The sequence below is a fragment of the Bos mutus genome, chromosome 1, assembly GCF_027580195.1.
Source record: "Bos mutus isolate GX-2022 chromosome 1, NWIPB_WYAK_1.1, whole genome shotgun sequence".
NCBI lineage: Eukaryota > Metazoa > Chordata > Mammalia > Artiodactyla > Bovidae > Bos > Bos mutus.
Window position 1 is genome coordinate 76,565,064 of NC_091617.1, and position 21,492 is coordinate 76,586,555.

Consider the following 21,492-nt stretch of genomic DNA (forward strand, 5'->3'; position numbering starts at 1 on the left):
TCTCCGGAAAGTCTGCTCTCTTCCCCACTGAACCATCTGCCTGGTCATTTGCTATCTTCTTCTTTCTTTCCAGCAACAAAGGCCTTCTCTTCTGGATGCATAGGCTTTTTTTTTTTTTTTTTAATTCAAAGGGAACTTCAGAGACCGCTTGATTCATTCTCTCACCTAAAACTCAAGTCAGGCTCTCATTTCTATCTTGAATCACTCCAGGGGCTGTGCGCTCACTACCACTGGAGGTGGTGCATTCCAGTCCAGCAGAACCCTCTGAGCTGGAATCTGCCACCCGGTGACTCTCTCCCATCTGTGGTAATTGTGCCCTCTGGGGCCATCCCAACAAATCTAGGATGTCCTGGTTTCAGAAAAGTTAGGCAAAAAAAAAAAAAAAGGAGCTCTGCTTACTGCTCAACACAATCACCATTTAGAGCATGAGTCCATGTTCTTTGTGGGCTGAAACTATAAAAATAACTAAAGTGCACTCTACTACTCTCCCAGAGCAAATCAATTATCTCAAAATCATGCCTCTTACATGGTTAAGGTATTTGTACATCAGAAATATACATGGCAGTGTGCCTGAGTGTCACTCAAACCCACAGGATAAATATTACTCATCTTCCTGGAACTCTAATTTTGAAGATGCTTTTTAAATGAGGGAGATAAATATATTTAAATGTATATTTGTATTACAATGCAAAATTAAAATGTTTTACAAAAAAATGAACAAATTCTGTTTTTTCTATGGAACCCTTCAGATTATAGTCTCAAGAAGCCCCAGGCAGATAGCATTTTCCCCTGCTCCTAACTGGGGTAAATGCTTTAAGGGCTGTGCTAACACACCTCCACCACATGGTGGAAGGTGTCAGACGCTAGAGGTACTCCACAGATTGGATTCCCTAGTGCAGTTCCTGACGTACCCAAATTCTAATCCTAAATTCAAGACCTAATCTAATAAAAATCACCATTTACCAGGCACTGTTATGCACTCTACATTCGTTACGTCTAAACCTACCAATAACCTTGCTGCCTCAAGATGCATTTATCCCCATTTCAGGGTTGAAGAAACCGCCCTGGAGACAGTGTCTTGCCTAAGGCCACAAAGATAGAGAGAGGTGGAATTCAACCTCAGGTCTATCTGACCACAAAGCCTGAATTCTTTCCACTCACCACTCTGCCTCCTTAGACACTTTGGCTTGTTACTTTGTTACTTTGGCTTGTTACTAAAGTAAAAGAACCACAGCCCCTGCTTTCATAAAAAGGCAAAGCTTTGCTGGATGGCTGAGCCCTAACATGGGTCACAATATCTGTAACTTTCAGGCTTGCAAGGTAACTAAAACAGACACACTGTAAGTATCTCAAATATTTTACATTTATATATTATAAAATATTTATATCATATCTCACTGTAATTTAGCGATTGGAACAATATTTTCATTTTAAAACAGGAATTTATGGAAAAAGATAATTCCCTCTTCTGCTTAAATGTTTCAAACATTATTAATAGTTTTGGTTTCTGGAGTCTCAATCCCAAAGTCAAACAAATTAAGAAAATAATACATTAGGAGCTAATCTATGCCCCACGACCATATGCCCAAGCGACAACTTCAAAATGAATTTTCAATCCAGTTAAAAAAAGAAAAATCTGTTAGTTTGGGACTGCTTGTGAGCAAGTCTCTCAGAAGGATATAACCTTTCTCACTGTTCACATATCAGTGTAGGCAGTATCCAGGCATAAAATATCCATGCTAATTTCTCCCTTTCTAATTAACTTGTCTTAAAGCATTCTCCATATGCTGAGCATCAGTGACCCTTAACTGAGACCACTGACAAAAGATACTCAAGTAGCTCTGGTCATTTGTTTATATATACAGAAACCCACTAGGCTCCTCAAAGGCAAACAATATGAATGTCAGAATCAATCCTAAACTCTGTGAATCTAGGCTGTGTTCTGAGTTAGCGGGAAGGAAAACATAGATTCAAAGTAACTGTAATAAAAGAATCCTTCTAAAAGGTAGAAAGAACATATAATATTTAAAAATGCTTCAACACAAAGATACGGTTTCAATTACATTATGGCACCAACTAGAGTTAAAACCCACATCTATCAAAATAAAACCATCATTACTATCATGGGAAAACAGCCTTAAAGTTTTATTGCTTAATTTTATTTTACTAAAACACAAGCAGATAATTACAGAGATTTTCTTTCCTGGAAATTTCAAAGCATTTTAGAAAAGCATATAGAATTATATTTACTTACCATATATTTATTGACTAAGACCATCTAGTACATTTTGTACATTTTGAAGTAAATGTGAAAAGGATTAAGAGTTGCTAGGTAAAAGAAAGTAAGTCCCCTTTCCTCCCCTTTTCTAAAATAGATTAGTTAGCTCTTAAAAAAATACTAAAGGAAATAATAAATATTTTCTTATATGTCAAAGCAAAAACATCCAGCAGGCTATCAAGTGCAGAAATGAATGAAGCGAAGATTTTAAACTAAATTTGAACAATTCATTTGAAATGGTTTGGTTCTTTTCCTCAAAGTAGAAGTCCATGTCATGAAAACACACTCTCAGGGCTACAAAACTGTCTTAGAAAACATCAAATACACAAATTCAAAGTGTACACATTTTCCTTTAAATAATGATCCACTCACTATTTTCTAACAAATCATTTCACTTCCTCCCTGTATTGTTCTTCTTTTTGAGTATCCTCTCCCTATTCCCATTCCTAATCCTAAATTATCTAGAGAGGATAATTATACTTGAGTGAAGGTTGAGAGAAGACTTTATGAAAACTTAATAAAAAGACTAATCCTAGCATAACTCTTATACTTTTCAACAGCTATGTCTGAAATGTTTATGCAAAGAAAGGCACTATAGCTGAAAACTGTGGCATTTTCAAGGCAAGAAATCAATTCTGAAATATGAATACATTATAGAAACTTACACAAATAACTATATATTATATTTCATTGCTTCATGAGTAGGAAACTAGACAGGAAGAACTCTATATTTCCTTCTAGTTCTGCTGCTGAATGAGACATCTTCTTTTCCCTAAATCTTAAGTATCTCATCACTTGTCATTCCAACTTCTACAGCAAAAAGTTTATGGATGAGTTACTATTTGTTAAATTATATGATGATCCCCAGAATATTAAATATAAACATTTGCAAGCTATGCCTTTGTTACAATTATATACAAAAGTGTAAACTGTAGTCTTTGAAGATAAACATAAAATCTAATCCATTACCAGTGAATATTATGAGAGAACAATATAAGCCTAAGGAATGAGTTATCCATGGTAACTCTTAGAGGTTGATAATCTTCCTTTGAAAGACTAATTAAAATAGCTATTTGCCAAGCATCTTCCAAAACTCAGAGCAGTTAGACTAAAGCATTTTAAAAGTGTGCACCTATTTTTACACGCAAAACTTCAATGCATTCTAGGCATGAGAATAAGCAAAGGAAAAAGAGGTTATGTATCTATGTGGATGAGTTTTTTTTAAAAAAGGAATTATTAATTGTCATAACAGGATATATTTCCTGTGCATTCACTCTAACTGTAGAAGTACAGAAAAAGTTATTCCAGATTTTGATTATGAAAATACTATTTATTTTATGAATTGGTCAATCTGCTTTATTAAATGACCAACTAAACACCATTTTCCAAAGGCCTTCCCCACTAAGTGAGGGTAGGTGATAAACTTGAATAGATAGTGCTTAAAGTGGTTGCTTAAAAAAACACCAAATCCTGGGTCTAATACACAAATTGTATCCTCAAAGACCTCCACTATCAATCACCAAGGCAAAGGAACCAAACTCTCTATTAGCATCCCACCATTCTCATGACCAGCTGCTTTGGGGAACAGTTATTCCTCTCAAAACCACTCCACTCTGGACAGTGCAGTGGCAGGCAGGGATAGTAAAAATACACCAAAACTCTATTTTCAAATTCAAAAGAATCCAGATTTTCTTTTCCATTCTTTTTCTTTTTGTTATAAGCAAAATCCATAACAATATATTTAATATTTTAAATAATTCATAAATATTAAAATGGATTCAATGTCTTAAAATAAATAATGGTCTTATACTATAGAAATATCTTGAATATAATTATTAACAAGGGGAATACATTTTGTAATTATTAAATCTAATTCTCCTAATTTTGAGAAATGTAGGATTCTCAAATCATGTATCAAATGCACCAAAATTTTGCTCTGTCACATGATAATTTAAATGTTTGTTCCACAGCATATCAGTTTTAGATAAGTCAAGTTTATAAAAGTAATTGTTAGGATTTTATAAGTAAACAATATACATATATCAAGGCATACAAGATATTTAAGCAAATTTTATAGAACTATGAGAATCATTTTGCTATTTTAAACAATTATCATAGCTTATAGGATTTTGCTTTTATGACATACAGTTAATCATATCTATGACTTACTTGATGACAATTCTTTTGTCAGAAACGTAATCCATAATTATAACGTTACTCTTATGGGAAAATGAAATTTGCTTTTCCAAGAATACAGAGTCGTAAAACAAAAAGCGGCAATTTATACCATTTAATGTTGCTGCGGCTGCTGCTGCTGCTAAGTCGCTTCAGTCATGTCCAACTCTGTGCGACCCCATAGATGGCAGCCCACCAGGCTCCCCTGTCCCTGGGATTCTCCAGGCAAGAACACTGGAGTGGGTTGCCATTTCCTTCTCCAATGCATGAAAGTGAAAAGTGAAAGGGAAGTTGCTCAGTCATGTCGGACTCTAGCGACCCCGTGGACTGCAGCCTACCAGGCTCCTCCGCCCATGGGATTTTCCAGGCAAAAGTACTGGAGTGGGGTGCCACTGCCTTCTCCACCATTTAATGTTAGGACTCTCAATTCATAAATACGAAAATCTCAAATTAACACACAAAGTAGAAGGAACAAGGAAGTAAAGGGGGAGAGAGAAGGAAGGAATATCTTCGAAGCCAAATTACAATTTTTGCAAATTACTCCTTTGTTACTCAGCAAGAATGAAATATTTGTATTTAAATAAATATGTGTATCTATTTTTGCATTTTTAAGAAAAAAAGTAAAGTTTTTTTCTAAGGATCTAGTCAAAATGTTGCTGCTGTTGTTCAGTCGCTAAGTCGTATCCAACTCTTTGTGACCTGATGGACTGCAGTTAAAATGCTCATAATTTAAAACTGTTACTGGAGCTTCCCTAGTGGCTCAGTAGTAAAGAATCTGTCTGCCAGTGCATGACACACAGGTTCAGTCTCTGGGTCAGGAAGACTCCACATGCCATGGAGCAACTAAGGCTGTGAGCCACAAATACTGAGCCCATGTGCTGCAAGTACTGAAACCCACATGCTAGAGCCAGTGCTCTGCAACAAGAGAAGCCTCTGCAATGAGAAGACCGGACACCACGACTAGAATCTGGGCCCCCACTAGAGAGTAGTCCCCGCCTCCCACAAAGAGAGAAAAGCCCATGCAGCAACGAAGACCCACTTCAGCCAAAAATATATAAATTAATAACATACACAAATACTTTAAAAAAATAAACTCTGTTACTAGTTTGCTGAAATATTACCAATAAAGTACTGAGACTCTTAAGAAAAACAGCATCTGATTAACAATTATAAGATCTAATAGGCTTTAAGAAGAAGTTATTTTACATTAGGAAAAAAATAACACCTATGCAAACATATATATTCATCCTACATTTATTTCTAGGGACTTGTACACCTATAATGCTTCATTTCAGGTCTGCTTATAAATGGAAAACCTCAAAAAACTGCCTGAATTACAAGCATGGATATATACTATTCACACAGATAAATCTAAAGACAAAAATGCAGATAATAACGTATTATGTTTTCTGAGCTTCATTTCTCAGGTTCCCAAAGCACTTAGTAAACTTTAATTAAGCCTCCCAGCAATCCTACCAAGTAAATGTTACAATACCCATTAATAGATGAGCAGAGGCAGAGTCGCTCGCCCCATGATCACACAGCTTATCAGTGGCCACTGCTGTCCTGAGTTCTGTGTTCTACTCAATGAACCACACTCTTCAGGAGGCTGTCAAATGACATCTCAAATTCAAATGAGGATTCTTACGTTAAGCAATTACGATTCTTTCTATGTAATACAACTTGGAAACTACTCCAAAGTAAAACAAAAAGTCGTTTTAAATGGTGTCTTCATATTATTCATTCTATTTTCCACAATATTTAGTCCAGATGATACTGGTAAAACAGCATAAAGAGTAAAACCAAAATTGCAAACTCAGTGAGTAACCCACAAAAAAACACCTGTTTGAGGTACTTGACAATGTGGAATTACCTCCGCATAAAACAATTAGAAGTTACATTCCAAATCTTCAGACCCTTCTAATACAATGACAAGGTGACAAATTACACTGTTTTGTTATTTACACTAAGAAATCATGAGTCTTCATTATTAGATTCAAACTCAAATTAGAAGCCTGATTCTATTTGTAAAGTGAGATTCCCTCTCTAATTTACCTCACAATAAATTAGGTTCTACGGTCTCTGGCTACTCCCAGTTTCCTTTAAATTTCAGCTGAGGGGAGCCTGATGACGGGGTCGTAATCTTTATTAAAAACCAGAGAGAGATGGCAGTTAAGATCAGTCCCTTGAGGCCCCTGTGTGCCTAATTACAGGACCCCTTGTTCCAAAAAGCACTGCATGTCTACAAAACATCTGTAGGGCTTCAAAGAGTCTAAGATTCCTCTTTCTGTTCTGCAATAAACTTCTTTAATCTCAAAAAATTAGAAGCTGTTGGGGAGAAAGTTATGTCATTTCACATCTCCTTGCTCCAGTGACCTTACAGACATACGAATTGCTGTTGATATAAAACCATGAGAGTTTATTCCACATGCAGTTCCTTTTACTCATGAAAAGACAGCTGACAGCTAAATACCTTTCATGAGAAAAATACATCTGCCCTTCTCCACCAGAGAGGGTGGAGACTGTTACAAGACTTGATCACACTATGGAAATGGTTAATATCGGGGAATGCAAACAGAAGAAGGTGTAAAGCTCACATATGGGAAGACACCGAGCACAATACATGGCACTCATCCTTCAGGGCTGACTTGAGGATATTTCTGTCCATTTGAATGATATATTGCATTTTTCTTGAGCCTTTAAAAAATACTATGACATCATTATCTGACTATACCTCAATTTCCTGGTAATTTTTGTCCTGGCACACTCTCTATGTGTTAATTACAAAGCAGTCATCAGTTAGTGAACCGAGAAAACTGATTTGAAGCCCTTTCAATCTCACTGCACTTCTCTGAATGCAGCTTTGGCCAATTTTAGAGAGTTAAGTTATAGAGTCCCATAAACTCTCTAAGGATTAAAACAAAGCAAATATAAGTCTTTCTTTACACCAAGGATCCAATGCTGCATAGTTATATTTTTATAAAACAAAATTTGATAGGAATGTGAAGGTAGCAACGTCACTTACTGTAAGAAAACAAATTGAGAAAAGATCCACTTTGACAATGTGCTGCTTAGTTTATTTCAAGGCAGTGATTAACCTATAAGACTTTTGTAAAGAATAGAGAATTATTATTTCTGAACAGAATGCATTCACTAGTAACTTTTCCCTTTGATGCTTGCTCTAGTTTCCACTTTTTTAATTTAAACTTTAAGTAATTATCTCTTGTCACTGCTACATACATTGCAAAGATGGTCTTCAGTCTGACTATTGTTTTGTTTGGTCTGTGGTTTTCACAACTTTTTTTTTTTTTAATGAATGCTATCTTTTAAAGATATGGAGATATCACATAAGAATCAAGGTTTCTACATGCTCTTGAAAAATTCATCTTTTGACTTCAGGTTTACCTTCCCCCATGACACCATGTTGGAGTTGCAAAGCAAATGCCCTTGTGGACAAGGTATGCAAGCTCACCTTGACACTATGCCCATCCTCACCATTTGACTTGTTTAGGCTACCCTCTAGTCCCCCAAATATCTGAGTTTTCTACTTCCAAGGTAGCTTATTAGTCGAAGTAATTTTTTTAAGAAAAATGAGCCTTATGATCTGATCCCTGTTCTTGATGGAAATTTCCATGGTAATTTATTTCTATCACAATCCTCCTCATAATAATTCACCCTTCCAGGAAATCAATGCTATAGTGAAAAAACAAAAGATCAAGTGGCTGGTTACCAAACTTACTACTATGAATGATAACATAAATGAAGGAGGAGGAGGAGGAAGAAAAGGTAGGTGGGGAGGAAGGAAGAATGGAGGAGCAGGAAGAAGAGCAGGACAAGGAATAAAAATGAAAAGAAAAGGGGGGGAGTTACTGCTCTTCTTTTTGTAGTGGAAAAACAAAGGCAAGTTTTATTTCAATTTGGTGTTTCTTTTTAATCATCGGTCAGTTCTTATAATATTAGACTTAATAAATAAATATCAAAATTTTCCCTTTATAGAGAATCTCTACAGTGCAGTCAGGAAATCACTCAAGCATAACATGGCAAGGCCCTAAACATCAGATTAGGTGAAACTGGTTTATCATGAATACATTAACCTAGAGTTAATTTAAATAAGTCAGGGCAAACTTGCTGACTAAGTTATTCTGCTCTGGACCTGGAGACAACTCCTCTACACAAGAGCTTACAATGGAAATTCACTTTAACGTGCAAAACCTAGAGTTAAGTAAGTAACATGAACCATCCCCAAGAATCTCTAAACCCTTTATTTAGGATATTCTTCCTTAATACTCTGTGACCTAAGAAATAGCTTGGATAACAGGCAATAATACTCAATGTCATTATTTTCTTTATCATGGGAGGGGCATAAAATGACACTCCTTTATGTATCTCTGGAGATTTATAGGACAGCCTTGGCAAGAAGTGAAAATAACTTGTGATTAACAAATGTACCACTGGCAGGAGACAAGTCTATTGACTTCTGTTTCTCAGCAATGAAATCTAACAGCTACTCGGTTAAGATCAGCCCCAGTTAAGGCTCAAGCGTTGATGAGAGAAGTGTTTCCTTTCGACAAGGAAGCTGATAAATCATATTCATCATGGAAAAGTTTGTCTGTACATCATGTCCTTTGATGGGCTATTCTTAAAAGAGTCCCAAGATTCCAGAAGGCCATGCAATGGGCTGGCTTGCATTAGATTTCTGCAGAGCTGGCAGCCTTCTTCTGGAAGTCTTACATTACAGGTAACCCGATGACAGGCAGGATGGGCCACAGGCATGCATCTCAGCTCGCCTGTGGAGGAGCCAAGGGGAGCAAGCTTGTGAGACCAATAGGCTGGGATCAATGAAACTCTCTTGGGGAACTGGATGTTCCCCTTTCAAATGTCACCTCCCTAATCTCTCCACTTGCTCAAGTTATATTCTTCAAAGCTCTGAACACAACATGAGGCTGGCATGATTAGGAAAGTCAAAGAAGAGGACATTCTAAATCATGGGTGGAAGAAAAGGCATTGAATTCATGAACAGTGAACAATCAAGCTCAGAATGAAGGGATGCTGTTCAGAACATAGTCATTTCCTTTGGCCATGGTGGAGAAAATCAAGTTTCTTTTTTCATATTTATTAAGGGTCTGCTGTATGCTGAATATGACTCTGAGCGCTAGGTCAAGGTGCCTGTTCTATGAGACCTTCATATCTATGGAAGGAAAAAGTCACCAGAGCAAAAGGGATGTATGTCCAAAGGCCAGAGCCATTATCTCAGACTGAGGACAACAGAAAAAGACTAATCTGAGGATTTTCCCAGTATTTGCATGCAGATAATACTGTGTGTCATGGGTTGTGGGAAAAACAGCTCTCAAGATGAATACAGGTCAAGACAGATTGATATTCACACAAAAAAGTCTTGTCCTTGGAGTCCAGCAAAAGAAAGCACTTTACTCCCAGAAGTGGTGTACTTAGCAGTCCTCTCAAAGCTCTAGTAGGTGCCATAGAAAACTCCTCTTTTCCTTACTCTCAACTCCAAAAGCATTCCAGCTCAGTACCTGAGGTTCATTTGAATGACCAGGGAGTATTTTGTCAAGTGAATATGACATAATTTATAGCATAGCCAATTCCCCACTGCTGAGCATGTAGGTTGCCTCCAATACTTTTGGCACAAAAAACCCAGATATTCTTTACTAAAAACAAAGAATTAAAAAAAAAAAAAAGATATCCCCATAAATGAGAAATAAACACTGGAATTCACCAGGTTCTTAAAACTGGAAAAGGTCTTTCTCAGTGAAGGCAAGGAGAGCCTGCATCTGCTTGGACAGACTTAGGAAGGCTGCATGGCCAGCCTGCAGCATGGCAGCCAGCACATGGGAGAGCCTGATACCACCCTATGCCATTTAGTCATATATTTGCTTGGTGGATAATATCACAGTCCTATGGGGCTGCAGTATGCATGTTAACAGCCCAAAAGCACTAGGAAAAAGAAAAAAAATAGAAGATACTTTCCTTTGAATTCTCTCAAATTACTACTTATGGCACAACTGAACACTCAATAAAACTAATCAACTCATGAAGCAAAGAGATTCAAGTTCAGACTCAGTAAATGCATTTGTGTCTACGACTAGCCAGTGCCTTTACACATGCCACATAATCCTCACGATAAAGAAAGTATAAGGAAGGTATGAGCATTCCCATTTGCAGGTGGTACAGTCAGGTTTAAAGAAACTGAACTCTTCGAGCAGGTCCTAAATGCTGCTAGTAAATTTCAGGGTTGAATTCTGCACATAAGTTTCTTTCTATTTTCAAATTACCATACTGACAACTGGCCTATGACTGATGAGTCTTAGCTATAATGCTAGACCAACACTTTATTATATTAAATGGTAGGCCTCTATCAGAAAGTAGTAATTACATTGTAGAAATAAGAAAGTTTGAAATTAAGTCCTAAATTTCATGTTGGTTTGGGTGTGACTACATGTGAGTGTGTCTGTGTGTGTGGAAGACAGAATATGGAAAATGTCATTGTTCTTCACTTTATTTCACTGGAAAAATTTTAAAATAGAAACCACATTTTCATGGAATTGGAAACACACTCATATCCATTATTGGAAACAGAAAAAGCAAAAGAAATATGCACATATACTTTAAAGATATTAATTATATTTTGGCAGTGAGTCTGAGTAAAGCCAGAAATTATAAGAGAAAACAATGCAAAAGGATGACAAGTGAAAAAAATGGTACAAACAAGATTTTTATTAAAGAATTACCAGAGGACGATGTGGTAAGTGTGACCCTTCCTAATGACAGCTGCTTCTGCTGTTTCCAGCTTGTGGGCAGTTTTTAAAATTTGGTGTTTTATTTTGAAAGACTGCTTTAAAATGTACAGATGCCTAAGAAATAGATGTATATAATGTAGCATAAAAAAATGTCCTTTGTTAGGTGGTTTCACTCCATGCTACGCAGGGCCTGCTAGTGCTTGTACATCCCTGATTCTGTCAGTAAAGAGAAAGGCAGTCTAAATAGGATGGTAAGTAAGTAAGTAAGTAAGTAAGTGGTCACTCAGTCATGCCTGACTCTGCGACCCCATGGACTGCAGCCTACCAGGCTCCTGTGTCCATGAGATTTTCCAGGCAAGGATACTAGAGTGGGTTGCCATTTCCTTCTCCAGGGGAATCTTCCTGACCCAAGGATCAAACCTGGGTCTCCTGCACTGCAGGCAGATTCTTTACCAACTGAGCGACCAGGGAATCCCAAATAGGATGGTAGAAATACTTGAACTGGGAGAGAGGCAAGCCTGAGTTCCTATATCTCCTGGGCTGGTAATGAACCAAGTAACCTATACTTCTTGAAGTTTCCTCACTTCTAAAACTGGGGAAAACAGCCTTGGTTCTGAGGTTCCACCTGAGACAAATGTATGAGAGAACACTTTAAAATGTGCATCAGTGTGAGAATATACGATGTGGCTCAAAGAGTTAGATGCTCCTAATGTATAAGATACTGGTGTCCATGGCTAAGAATTACATGTTTTTAGGTGATCTCAGCAGTTACTCAAACAAGAGTTTAAATGCGCTGGATTTAGAAGAAATGTAGCTGGGCCTAAAAGAAATCTAACTGTGAACAAGAAAGAACGCTAATACAAATGTAAGTGCCAAGTGCTGTATTAGTAGGATGGAACAGACATCTAATCAATTTTATTCTGTAATACCTATAACATAGACTGCAGACAACTGAACAGAAATCCTAGAAAGGCAAACCAGCTTAACCAAGGTCACTGATTAGTGGCAGGCAAAAACTTGATTAGAAGCTAAGTTCTTTTGGAACTTCCCTGGTGGTCCAACGGCTAAGACTCTGTGCTCCCAATGCAGGGGACTTTAAGTTTAAACCCTGGTCAGGGAACTAGATCCCACCAGTCCCATGCCTAGTTATTTGTTTGACTAGGCACAAGCAAATAAATGATTTTTTTTTTTTTTTTTTAAGAAAAAGATCCTTCTAAAACCTTTCTATGTTGATGATTAATACTACTTCACCTAAGGAAAGGGAGTACTTTTCACCATATTCACCCTCTTCAGAGGCACAGACTGAATTCTAGAAAGATGAAGTGACTTGGCTAAGGTCATGAGGATGATCATGGTAAGAATCCAGGTTTTCTGCTCCCAAGAGATGCTCTTTCACCACAGTGCCTACCCCTTTTGTAGGGTTCTGATACCACTGCTGCCACATGTAATGAACTTTTACCATGTACTCTACAAAACATTTTCTTTGCTGTTTAACCTACCACTTATGTAAACATGCCTAACCTTTTTTATTGAGACACTGTAATTTTCTGAGAGAGGGAGTTTGGTGGAAGATGGTTCAGAACTGTGCTAAAACTGAAAGAAAAAAAAAAAAGCCTTAAGATTTCTGTATGAGGAGGTGGGAGGGAAAAATGAAGAAGATAGATTAATTTAACATTGTAGTTGCATCATGCTCCATCCCCACTCCATGCCCCATCCCCATGCTCCACCCAGCCTAAGCTACTTTAGAAGGGCAGTGATTCTCCATTCAGTGGCACCAAATATGCCCATCATCGCTCAGATGCACTCACTCCTACTATAGTGGAGCTCTGCATGAGCATGCTAGATGAGCAGTAGTAAGCTTTGAAGATCAGTGATTGTAACATCTACTTGGTGAGCCCTATTTGGAAACATATCAGGGCTCCATTTATAAAATGGCTGTTCTAATGGCAAAATATTACTTAGATCAATCAACCAATATATCCTTAAGGCCTATGGACTTAAGTTTATTCACCTGGAGTGTCCACCTCCATGAATATTAATATAAAAGAGACTAAACACTATGACAATTGATTTAAAAAAAATCACACACTGAGGAGAGATCCAGTTTTAAGCGAATACTTCTGTTATGGTTGAAATAGGAACTATGACAGAACAACTTCTCAGACCATGAAAGAAAAGCACTATGATAAATTCTTAGACGTTTGGAACATCCTGATGTGAAATGGTAGAAAAAGAAAGAAAGCACATAATCTGGGGGGCAGGGGGTGGGGAGTAGATGAGGTAGTGGTGACAGAATCAGAAATAGGACCAGCTATACAAAAGCCTCTGTAACTTTAGGGATGTCACTGAAACCCCATTTTCTTTCAGTTTTCCCTAGTAAAGTGGGAGTTGCGAAACATACCCTACTGAGTTCACAAAGAAGTGAGGTCAAGATGGGGGAATGTATGTGAAATTATGTTGGAATTTAGTGTTATTAATGCAGATTGGTTTATAAACTCTGTACTACTGGAGTAAAGCCTCAATACTGTGGCATACAAAGAAGAAACGCTTTCCAAAGAAAACTATTTGCCAAACAGGAAATAATCTGTTAAAACAATTTGAAAGCTACTTCTCCATGAGAGGATGACATGTGAAAGATTTTTATAATCCAGGCAAAAGTTAACTTCTTTGACAAATGTGTGCCACTTTGGTCTTGGGCATTCTTTGATCAACCATTTAAAACCAGTCTTATAGGTCTCCTCCCTTATAGTTGACCTTTATTCATGTTATAATAAATTATTCAAATCAACTCTAAAATAGAATAAACATTCTTACAGCTTTATAATTTTTAAAATGATCAATGTTTCCTTTTTTTTTTTTTTTTGAGAAAAGTTATGTTTTCCCAACATTTTTAATGAGAATCTCTTTGAACCTATTTCAGGCTTCTGATGTGTAGTTTTTGAGGCCTTTTTTTGGGGGGGTGGTTACATGCTTCTAAATGTAATAAATAAATGTGTATCAATAAAGTATGAGTCATGTTAAGAGAACCTACATGTATGAACAAATTTAGGCTTTCCTTAATAAATACGAACTAGTCTACATTCTGCAGACTGCAAACACATATATCCTAGGATTACATTTCCCATTCGTGTAATGCTTTACTATTTTGAAAAAAGTTCACACAAAAGGTGAGGCAGGCAAGAACATATCAGCTAGAATTACCAGAACACAGGCCTTTGGTTTCCAGATCAGGTCTGTTCCTACTAAATGGTACTTTTTCTTTTTCTGGTTCAGTGTGGAATATTCCAAACCAAAATATCCTTAGAGGACAGGGAGAACATTTCCACCATTCAATATGGAGTTCTAAGCTTTGATTGAGGAGAGCCTCAGGGGTGACAGACAAATCCCACATACCTGGGGGTCAGGTTCAAGGGCACAGGGGCACCCGTACTCTTACCGTCCACGTCGCGGACTTGGCCGTGCTTGACTGCTGGAAGGACACATCGAAGCTGTGTGGGCCCGGGTAGTCGGTGTTGGAGGGGATGGCGGGTGATGGTGAGAGGGCGTCGAAGGTGGAGCTGGGCTGTGCGTAAGGCGAGGGCGCCGTGACGCTGTTCTGCGCGTGGTCTGTGTTGTAGGGGCTAGTGGACGAGGAGCCGTTCTGGATCTGCTGGTCCATGCTGTTCAGGAGCCCCAGGTTCGTGTATTGTGGCTGCAGGACACCCAGAAACCCGCATGTTAGCCATTTAAGCTGCATATTGTTGCTTCTCAAAAGACATCTTTTGGTGCATGCCTTCCACAGAGATCAGCCTCAGATTTGCCACACTTTACACTCAAAGGAAAATGACTAATTAGTGATGCATAGTTCAAAACACCAAGAGAAGCGCGAGGCGTGTGGGTATGTTTTGTGAAGACCTGCACAGATCACACAGCTTCATGGGTAGCCTTTGGAAACTGAGTCTCCCCAAGAGCATCTGAAAATAGATAATGTGCTTATTCGCAAACTGGGCAAAAAACATCACAGTTCAGTAGCTGCTTATGAATTTCTTAAAACAAATGAATGCCACCTGCTATTCTTTTCTTCTTCTGTCTTGGTAGTCAGAATGAAAAAGACCACTAGATACACGAGCTCTAGAGAAGATTTAAAGGTCAACTTGTCTACTGAGCAAAATGGTTGTCCTCTAGATTTTCTTTAAGTTTTATTCTAAATTCTGTCTCAGGGTACCAACTTGCCCCCCAAAACTGGGTTCATGAAAACTGGAGGGGAAGGAGTAGCAATGTTAGGAAGAAGCAACTATGTATTTTATTTTTTTCTAAAAATACTTAAGTAAATCTCTTTATTCACAAATATGCAAAATTGTGATTTTTAAGCTTTGTCATATGTATTGGCAATTTAAAAACCTCATCATATTTACCTTAAGTTATATGGTGTGTATATTTACTCACTCAAAACAATAACTTTTAGGAATTAGCGTAGATTATTTGAAAGGAGAGACCACATGTGCAATTTATTTATTTTTAACTTTTTATTTTGTATTGAGGTATAGGCGATTAACAGTGGGTGATAGTTTCAGGTTAACAGTGAAGGGACTCAGCCACACATATTCAGGTATCCATTCTCCCCCAAACTCCCCTCCTATCCAGGCTAGAAAGGCAGCTATATATTTTAAAAGGTAACATGATACCATCCAAACAGCCTAATTTTCCATCTGTTCTTTCATTTTCTTTGTAGTAGTTTATTTTCTAAAGCAGAACATGTGTAAGAGAAATATCTAGTTATGGTTAAAATTCTATATTTTGTATAATTCAGAAGTACATTAGTTCATATAGTTTCTCTGCCAGAAATTGTATTTCTTCTAGGAAAATCAGCACTGAGTAGATAATTCAATAAGATGTTTATTGAAGTAATGATTTAACTTCTCATTTCATTGACAAAAATAATCTTTACTGTATTACTATCAGAAAGGGGAAGTGAATTGCTCAAACATTGGCTAATAAGCCAAGAGTAGTTATTTTGAAACCAAATCTGATTCCCAGTCTACACCATCACACCTGTCAGACTGATCAGATAATTCAAGTCATTCCCGAGTTAAACTGAACACTTTTCCAGAAGCGGCCACCAGCTCGTGTGCTGTTTTCCCTTTGTGAAACCTTCTGACACAGGGAATCCTCATTGTTTCTTCAATTTAGTGATAGGAAAACAAATGAGAAGCAAAGAGAAGGCAGTCCTGTTGGTACACATTTTATAAAGAAAATGAGGAGTCTGGCTCTTCAAGTGAAATATAACCAAGAGTCCCAGAAAAAGTCAAATTAAAGAGAACACAAACTTGTAAAGAAATTGATGCTTGAAAACAATTCATCTTAAGTGTAAGGAAGTTGTTTTACTAAACTTTAAGTATTTCACATGGGGAGGAGAAGGACTCTGCCATTCCATTCAGTCCAGAGAGCATCTGTCTAAATGTTAACAGTCGCATGCCCATTCCATTACATTTATACATTCACATTCCACTGCCGAATGCCATGTCCCCATTTGCTCTTCAGATAACTATTAATCTCTTTACACTTATCCCCCTGCTGACAAGAGCAGCTGTTAGTCTCGCCTCTGCTCTCCCCGGACTTCCACAGCTCCCAGTCCTCCTCGCCTCCTTCTTCACCTTTCCCCCTTGACAGGTGAGGCAGACTGCAGGTGAGACAGCTGTGAGAGAAAAAAACTAAAACGTGAGGCCCTGATGAAGGTGTTCACAACCCTGGCTGAATTAAAGCTCTTAGGTGTCTAAGCCTGGGGGAATGGTCTAGGAAGGGGACTGAAAAGAAATTATTATTTGTGTTCAAGTTAAGGGTCAGTATACAAAGCACTCCTGAGCGTCCTGTAGGAATCAGATAATGCTCCCAGAGGCACGTGCTTCCCTCAAGCAGTACAATTAGGGAGGCAGTCGGCCCTGACAAAAGGGACAAAGAAATTCGCTGAGCACTTTCTCACAGGCAGTAAAAAAGCCTGTTAGGTCAATCCTGTCCTTCTCCTCCTAGCTACACAGAATGGAACTTCAGCTAATTGTGGGCTTGGAGAAGAACAAAGAAACATGGCCCTTTGAATTTTTTTTTCCAATAAATATAAAGAGAAAAGTTTGGGACCCAGCTTTAAAAGCCAGTGAGTAAACACTCAGTGTTACTTGAAGGACTTAAGAGAGATGGAAACTCCATTTACCTCAGAGGTACAAAGAAGACCTTTCTGGGACAGCAGTGAGACTGAACATATTGGGTGGCACTAAAGAAGCAGAAAATGTATTTCAAGTCATTAATAGGTGATGGCTGTGCTTTTACATGCCGTAATTTTTAATCCCATACAGTTCGGGTGAAATATTTTACTTCACAACAATAGGATTTGCTTCCAATCCTGACTCGTCAGTTTATATAGTGTAGAGCTAGATTTCTCAGGTTTGAGCAAAGAGCTGCTAACTATTCAAGATAAAAATGGGAAAACATATTTCAGTTTAAGCTTTCCTCAAATTTTACTTTAAAGAAACAAAAGCTAAATATACTCAGTTGTCTTTTTTTGTATAAACCAATATCATCTTTGTATTAACTAGTCTGAAACACAGACAACAAACCCACCAAAGTAAGAACAGTATGATTAGAAATTTTCTTGGGGGAAAAAAAAGGAAATTTTCTTAGAGACTTCTCATAGCTTTATTAAAAATTTATGTCATAAAGTTGCCATAGGAAATAGTACTTTGGAAGTTAATTTAAAAAGCATTTAGTTAACGAAAACAAAGGGCTCTTATTTGCTTATTTCTTTGATTTGAAGAGAGTGGACATGTTGGTAAAGTACAATTAGAGGCAGAGGGCAGACTGATATAGCCACGAACAAGTGTTAGGTAGGCAGAACCAGCAGAAATTCACACAGCCCATTGCAAAATGAATACTCAGGGCCTATTGTTCATAAATTATAAAGAGTTTCAAAATCATGACAGCAGAGTATTAAACAAAGCACAGGGCCCTTTCATGACTACACATTTTGGAGTCTATGAAGCTACTCTGCCAGGTCAATGTGAATAATATTTATTTCATATTTTCCACCAAGTGAAGCTGGCAGGGTAAAGGAAGCAGTACCTGGACCCTTTGTTTATTGTCTGTAATTTCATAAACACAGACGGGAGAGATTTGTGTTATGCTGGGATGCTACTGAGATGCCAATTTATGATGCCAGGTAAAGTAGTCTCAAACACTCATATGAATAACAAAATGTGCCCTGAAAGAACTCTGTGGGCTCCCCTCGTCCCATGTGTTTCTTATGTAACAAAGTTAGTACATTTGGAATGTACTACGAAGTAGATTGTCCCTTTCTAACCACAAGGTATATTGATGTGGGAATAACCTTAACATACTTAATAGACACTCAGTGAATGAATGAACAATGTTATGTATCTACTGTATCATGTCTGGAAGAAGAGACAAACTTCTTTCCACAAAATTTCTGTCACTCAGTTGTGTCTGATCCCACAGACTGTAGCCCTCCAGACTCCCTTGTCCATGGGATTTTCTGGGCAAGAATACTGGAGTGGGTTACCATTTCCTCTTCCAGGGGATCTTTCCTATCCAGGGATCGAACCCACATCTCTTGAGTCTCCATCACTGGCAGGTGAATTCCTTATCTCTGAGTCACCAAGGAAGCCCATGTCTGAAACAGGATATGATCTTCTTTCCAAAAAATATAAAAGATGAAAATGAACATAATTTGGTATCTATTATAAACCTGGTAAAGTAAAACAGTGGATATTTTTTAAAAACTCAAAGAGATGCTTTAATTCCTATAAAAATAACTTTGAAAGTGAAGATACTGCGTGGACCGTAGAAAATTACCAGCATCTGTAGCTTCAGTGTATTCAGTTTCATCACAAATTAGTTGATCTGCCCTCAGAGAGGATAAAACACACTCTGGTGACAGAAAGCTCAATATTCTGGTTAATCACAGAACACCGTGGAGGTGTTCTAGAACATGAAGCTGGTATGGCAAGTGTAGGGACACCCAGAGGCTGAATCTCAAACTGCCTGCTCTCACCAGTAGGAAAGAGCAAGTAAAGCTGCCATTACCAAATACGGAAAGAGTATTTCCTCATTTTTTTTTTTTAATCTCTTCCATCAGTTATTTTGGATTCTCATAGTCATCTACAGACTCTGATTTATTTCTTCAGTTTGGATGATTAGAATTAAAATAACAATAAAGATGAGATATTTCTCCTGACTTTTCATCATTTTAAAAGTGTTCTATAAAGGCAATCCCTTTAGTTTCACTTCATTTTTCTTTCCTGGATTACATTGTTTGATGAGCTTACATTCTAAATATATTATGAGCCTGAAATTTCTTCTCATCAGCTCAGTAATAATGTATATCAGTATATATCACTGTAAACAAAATTTAATATTGAATGCTTGGGTTTATACTTACTTAAAGTTGACTTTATAATTACTCTACTATAAAATAATTAAATATCAAAAAGAAGTCTAATCAAGTCACATGACTGGTGCATCATATTCCATTTCTAAAAATCTCTCTCCTTCAATTTATCTGTGTAAGAGAAATTTTATAAGTTCTCTGTCCTGCTTTTCATAGATATTACTATCTGTAATAGCTACTTTATGGCAAGATGACAACAACAGTCCATACTAAATGACAAGAGATTAATAAAAAAAAATGGGAATAAGTGCCATGTCAGGCATAGGAGAGGTAACTTTGGCAACATATAGTCAACTTATTTGCTTCAATTCAAATGGACCTTTGTCACAGGAAACAATAAGTTGACTAAATTTCATTTGAAAGAAATTATAATTCCTGACTGTTAGAGATGACCAGGGAACTGAACATTCTTCTGCACTCCTTTTACTCCTAAATGGATTCTAGTAGTGCAGAACAACTCTGAACTGAGACATGGGGTCAAAGTCACAACTGCCACTAATGTGTCATTTATCCCTGGGCAAGGTGGTGGCTCAGACAGTGAAGAATCTGTCTGCAATAAGGGAGACCTGGGTTCGATCCCCGCGTCAGGAAGATTCCCTGGAGAAAGGAATGGCTACCCACTATAGTATTCTTGCCTGGAAAATTCCATGGACAGAGAAGCCTGGCAGGCTACAATCCGTGGGGTCACAAAGAGTCAGATACTACTGAGTAATTAACACTTTTATTAGGTGCTTAAACCAACCTGGACAGTAGTTTCCTATAAAGTAAAATCTATATAAAATTGAGGAGATTGAATCTGATGATGAGACATACTGGTGAACCATTCTAACATTCTTCTAGGGCTGACTATTCTCATCTACAATACTATTTAAATATAATGCCAAAAGATTGCTTTCGAAAAAGGAGATGACTGGTTTTTGTGTTTTTCTTCTTTCTTTATATAGATTTGCCAGAGCAAGCCTACAAATCCAAATTGTTTCAGGCAGCATATATAGCTTCTTCAGCTAATATAACCTTTCACCTCAGGCTTCATGGAGGTGCTTTTTGAACATTCTAAAAACCCTCCTGGGAAAAGAAAACAGTTTTCTTTATGACCCTGGCTTTGCAAAGCATTCATTCGATTATGCTGTAGCAGACAGTACTACATTTTTATCCCCAAATATTGGCAAGATAGTGACTTTTCAACAAGCACTGCCTGAGGGAGAAATACTTGTCATTTTTTTGTTTTCTACCACCTGCCTCACCTCAAAGAATGATGGTTTGTTTCATGCTAGAATTAAACACAATTGATTGAAAGTGCTCCAATTGTCAAGAAGATATTTGTATTTTAATGTCAAATTAAGGCACCGTCTTTCCACCTTAAGAATGTACTGAGCGTCACATTTTTCTCAAAACTAGGTTTTGTTAAGTAGAAAATATATTTTATTTCTTTCGTCTTCCAAATGATCCTAGAAATAAGTGTTTAGAGGTAAAATATACTCATACCTTATAACAAACAAAATGTAAAAATAAAGGTTTTAAACATATAAACCTAGAAAGACAGACTGCAAAGAGTTTATCAGAATGTTTTATTTTCTAATACAAAGTGTCAAGATTCCTTTGAGGTCCATAACTCAGATTCCATAACTTAAGAGAGAGCTCCCTAAAAGCTCCAGCCAAGACTGACAAGGGCAGGTGAGACAAAAAAATATAAAGTTGGCTAATCCAGTAGACAACAGTGTCAACAAATATTAGCCATAGTACTTGAAAAGCCAGGAAGTGTGAAATATAGTGAAGCTAAAATTCAATCTAAATACAGCTAAATTACACTGTGTAGAGCTCAGTTAAGGAAAAATAAACTTTAAATT

The 21,492-nt window shown here is 37.4% G+C and overlaps 1 protein-coding gene across 7 annotated transcripts in view; it reads right to left on the minus strand.

The window, feature by feature from the left end:
- TP63 (tumor protein p63) overlaps nucleotides 1-21,492 on the minus strand; it is a 271,889-nt gene that overhangs the window by 76,777 nt on the left and 173,620 nt on the right. For all 7 annotated transcript variants that reach the window (XM_070371848.1, XM_070371846.1, XM_070371844.1 and 4 more), the window contains one exon: nucleotides 14,648-14,902. In XM_070371848.1, coding sequence (XP_070227949.1) covers nucleotides 14,648-14,902 — 255 coding nt within the window. The remainder of the gene's footprint in view (nucleotides 1-14,647; nucleotides 14,903-21,492) is intronic.